At 35.0% G+C, this 5,000-nt stretch overlaps 1 protein-coding gene across 5 annotated transcripts in view; it reads left to right on the plus strand.

Moving 5' to 3' along the window:
• Positions 1-3,688: 3,688 nt before the first annotated feature.
• The window catches only part of LOC137636335 (uncharacterized), a 2,868-nt gene continuing 1,556 nt past the window's right edge, over positions 3,689-5,000 (plus strand). For all 5 annotated transcript variants that reach the window (XM_068368740.1, XM_068368742.1, XM_068368741.1 and 2 more), the window contains exon 1: positions 3,689-5,000. This exon is cut by the window's right edge. In XM_068368740.1, coding sequence (XP_068224841.1) covers positions 3,968-5,000 — 1,033 coding nt within the window. In that variant the 5' untranslated portion in view covers positions 3,689-3,967.

Here is a 5,000-nt window from a genome sequence, read left to right on the forward strand (position 1 = left end):
TGATACTGCTAGAAGCTTGCTTAAGCAGCCCACCGCTCCTCTTCCAAAATTCAGTAGTAGAGAAGGGGAAGATTTTTTAAGGTTCATAACCGAGTTTGAAAACACAACCAGTGCATTTAGTTATCCAGATAGGGATTTGTTGCTTTTACTAAAACAGCAAATAGATGGTAGGGCTAAGTATTTGTTGTATAGCTTAGAAGCTGACAAGCAATCTTATAAAGATGCCAAAGAGTTGTTGGTTTCAGCTTTTGCTTCTAAAGAAGCTAGAATAAATTCTACCATCCAGAAATTGTTGAATCTTAAGCTTGGAGAGAAGGATGATCCTTTCATATATATCTCAAATCTGAGAACTATTTGTGAGGCTGTTAGGACGTTAAAAATTGATGCTAATGAGTTTACAAGGTTTTTTGCTTGGCGTGGTATTAATGATAATTTCAAGAGTCACTTGGTTCAAATCACCACGAAAACTCACCCCTCTTTGGATGATATTCTCGATAATTTTTTTAATGCTAGTGAGAGGTACGAAAGTACTAAAGGTAAAACTCCTCAAGAGATTAAGTTTAGAAATAAGTTCAGAAATACTCCTGTTAAAGACAGTACTGATAGTTTGGCCATTAAAACTAAAGTAATGGAAAGTAAATCTTCTGTACCAAACTGTCTCCTTTGTAGTAGAAGTGATAGTAAGGAAACTAATCATTATGTTAATAAATGTCAGAAATTCTCTACTCCTGCAGAAAAAGTTCACATAATTGAGTCTTTCGGAGGTTGTGTAAAATGTGGAATGTTAAACCATATGTCTAGCGAGTGTAGGTTTAGGTTTAAAAAGCGTTGCATAAATTGTAATGGTTATCACATGAGTTACCTTTGTGTGTCAGAATCTGCAAGGGATGGATCATCTCGGACTAATAAACTTAATTCTAATGCCAAACAGGAGGCTAGCAGTGGAGTTGCTGTAACACACCAGTACTCGACGAATTCCATATTGCCCACATTTACTTTTTCTCTTGAGGGCAATGATAGTGTCTATAGGGGTTTGAAGGACAGCGGTTCTCAGAGTACATTTGTGTCTGCTAGATTAGCAAATTCGCACAATTTTAAAATTGTTCACTCAAACATTGAGCTCACGGTCAAGGGCTTTAATGAGAGTAAAAGGTACTGTACTAAAGTTATTAAGATGCCTCTTAGGATTGGAGATTCAGTAGAGCATATTTTGGCAATTGTGGTTCCGGATATAAGCATTAATTTGGAGTTACCCTTTCTTGGTGAACTTGTTGAAGCTGTGCACAGTAAAGGGTTAGTTCTTGCTGATAAATTGTTGAATAGTAATTTGAGGAAAATTGATAATGTGCATCTTTTGCTGGGCACAGATTCTTTCAGTTGCTTAACGGGAAAAGAGATACTGATTGGTAATGTGAGTCCTTCTGTGTACATTGAATCTAAGGTAGGAATAATGCTCACAGGTAATATTGAAGCTTTGCTTGCCAATTTCAGAGGTACAGATGGGGGATTGGGAGCTTGTTTATCAGTAAGTAAGGAAGCTAATTGTTCAAATATCCATGTTTACAGCAATTCTTTCTTTCTTAGCAATAGTGTTGATATTTTGGAAGAAAATTGCCTATCAGGGTTTACTACTAATACATTTTTTTCAGTCCTTAATGATAAGGGTGATATTTTGGAGGGACAATTGCAGCGTGCCACTGATCAAATTCTCGAATCTGAGTGCAAATATTTCTTGAATTATGATCAAACGAATTATTGTGAAACTAACACAGACCTTGACGAAAAGTTAACTGAATTTACTTTAAAACAGATTAGTAGAAGATCTGACGGAAGGATAGAAGTTCCTTTGTCATGGAATACCAAAGTGTCTCATTTACTTTCTAAAAATGAGGTTTTATCTAAGCTCATACTTAAGTCAAACCTTAAGAAGCTCAGGAAGAATGAAGGTCATTTACAATTAGTTGATCAAACTTTTAAAGAGCAGATTAAGTTGGGTATCATTGAGCCAATATATGATTTAGAGGTTTACAAGGCTGAACATCCCTACTTCTCTTTTTTGCCTCATATGCCTATTTTTAAGCTAGACAGAGAGTCGACTAAATGTAGGGTAGTGTTTTTGTCTAATCTCAAGGAATCTTCTAAAAGCACATCTTTATCACATAACCAGTGTATGTTTTCAGGACCTATTTTGAATCAGAAATTGTCATCATCTTTCCTTAATTTACGGTTTGATAAGAATTTGTTAGTTTTTGATTTGCAGAAGGCGTTTAATATGCTTGCTTTAAGTGAAGCTGACCAAGCTAGATTACTGTTTTACTGGTACAAGAATGTTAGTAAGGGAGATTTTTCCTTGGTTGCATTTAAGAATGTTAGGCTTCCGTTTGGATTGAGATGCAGCCCATTTTTACTTATGATATCTCTGTATTACATATTAGTTGCACAAGCATCTGACCAGTCAATGTTGTCTGAATTGAAGCATTTAATATATTCACTTATATATATGGATAATGGAGCTGTCACTTTCAATGATTCAGAGAGTTTATATTGGGCTTATAAACAGATTCCATGTATTTTTGAGCCATACAATTTCAAGGTTCAACAGATTGTCACTAATGATAGGGATTTACAGGATGTAATTGATGTAGAGAATAAAGTAGTCACTCCTGAAACAAATAAACTGTTCGGTCTAACATGGGATAGGTACTCTGATGAGATATTTACAAAGCCCATTAATCTAAATGCTGAAGCTAAGACTAAAAGGTCCATATTGCAAACTATTGCTTCCCAGTTCGATATCTTTGGATTTAATATGCCATTATTTAACAGGTGCAGATTATTTATGCATAAATTACAGTGTCGAGAGAAACTTAGATGGGATCAAATACTATCTCAGGAGTTGCAGAAGGAATGGCGAAATATTTCAAAGCAGTGTAACAGAGCAGCACCTTTACGTATTTCTAGATCTGTTGGTCCTCGTAATGGTGAATATAGTATTGTAGTGTTTACCGATGCCAGTCGTGATATATATGGATGTGTCCTTTATTTGTTTCATAATGAGAGTAATAAGCTTAGCTTCGTTCATGCCAAGAATAGGCTAGTTAATAAACAGCTAGATGGCAAGTCGATACCAGCCCTTGAGTTAAATGCAATAAGTTTAGGAGTAGAATGTGCTATGGAAATTTTCAATGACTTATCTGGGTCACATTGCATGAAGCCTCTACAGATTGTGAATATAACTTTATATACAGATTCCATTTGTGCTTTACATTGGCTTAATGCATCTTCATCTAAACTAGATAAAATTAATAAACACACAACATTTGTTCGCAACAGGATTCATAATATTCAGAGAAAGTGTGAAATGTTTCCTGTCACTTTTAAATTTGTTTCTGGTAAGGCAAATCCTGCAGATTTGGTGACAAGATGTGTGTCGTATAATCAGCTCATGAATTCAAATTATTTTTCAGGACCTAGTTTGGATGAAGCCAATATTCCAGAGCTATCAGTCACAATACCAGCATTTGAAATTGGTGAAGAGAGCAATTGTTCCCATGGTCTTTCTGTGCTTTTGTCCAGTGCGGAGCCTCTCATTGATATTAACAGGTTTTCCAGTTTTAGGAGACTAGTGCTAGTATATCGGAGAGTTTTGATGTGTGTCCAGAAATGGAAAGTTAGAGCCAAGTTGAAGTGTGATAATGACGATTTTAGTACTCCCTACTTTGTTCAAGCCCTTAATTTATTGATATCTTTTGAGCAGAAGAAATATTTTTCTGAAGTTTTTGAATATTTCAGTCAAGTTAATGTGCCTATTAAAGACATTCCTTCTATTGTGACAAAGTTTAACATATTTTTTGATGAGCAAGGTTTGCTTAGAGTAAGAAGTAAATTTAAGAAGTGGTATTTAAACAAAGATAACAAGTTTCCCATTCTACTGCCTAATGATAGTTATCTCACAAGACTTATTATAATGAATGCTCATGATAAATTACTTCATTCTGGTAGTTATGCCGTATTGACCGAATTAAGAAGAAATTATTTCATACCCAAACATTTTTCTACTGTTAAGAAAGCTTTGAAGCAGTGTGTTCATTGCCGTCGGTTCAATAGTCGTAGCATTAAACTTAATCAGAATTCCTATAGAGATTTCCGTTGTAATCCACCTAATGTACCTTTTGCCAATATATTTATAGATTATCTTGGTCCATTTTCAGTTAAAGTTAGTGTTGGGACACATAAAGTATGGTTATTATGTTTGACTTGTACTTGGTCTAGAGCAATTAATATGAAGATAGTTAAAAGTTTAAATGTAAGTGAATTTTTAAGAGCTTTTCAGATGCATTGTTTGGAGTATGGGATCCCTCAGTTGTGCATTAGTGATCAGGGATCGCAGCTTGTAGCCGGAGCTAATATTATTACATCGTTTATCAGGGATCCAGAAACTTTACTTTATTTTGAAGAAAATAATGTTGCCCCTCTTTCCTTTCAACAATATTCCAAAGGTGCTAGTCAGTTGGGATCTATGGTTGAGGTGTGCGTTAAAATGGTAAAAAGGTTAATTTTTGGAGCAATAAAGAATAACATTTTATCCTATTCGGATTTTGAATTTTTAGTATGTAATGTGATCCATCTCGCTAATAGACGTCCCATAGCTTTTAAGGAAGTTGTTAGAAATGATAGTAAAGATTCTCTTCCTGAACCAATCACCCCTGAACATTTGATCAGAGGGTATGAGCTGTCTTCTTTAAATTTGATTCCTGAATTGCAGAGCATTCCACAAGATCCAGATTTTGATTCCAGAGACATAGAGAGGAGTTACCAGGGGTTGTGCAAGGTTAAAGAAAATCTTAATAATATTTATCATAATGAGTTTTTAGGTAATTTATTATATCAAGCTATTGACCGAAAGGACAGGTATCGTCCGGTTTCTCATGCATTGATAAAGCCAGGAGATGTAGTTCTTGTGAAGGAGGAACATACTAAAAGGAGTAATTATCCCCTAG

This window comes from Palaemon carinicauda, unplaced genomic scaffold, assembly GCF_036898095.1.
Source record: "Palaemon carinicauda isolate YSFRI2023 unplaced genomic scaffold, ASM3689809v2 scaffold2724, whole genome shotgun sequence".
In the NCBI taxonomy this organism is placed as follows: Eukaryota; Metazoa; Arthropoda; class Malacostraca; order Decapoda; family Palaemonidae; genus Palaemon; species Palaemon carinicauda.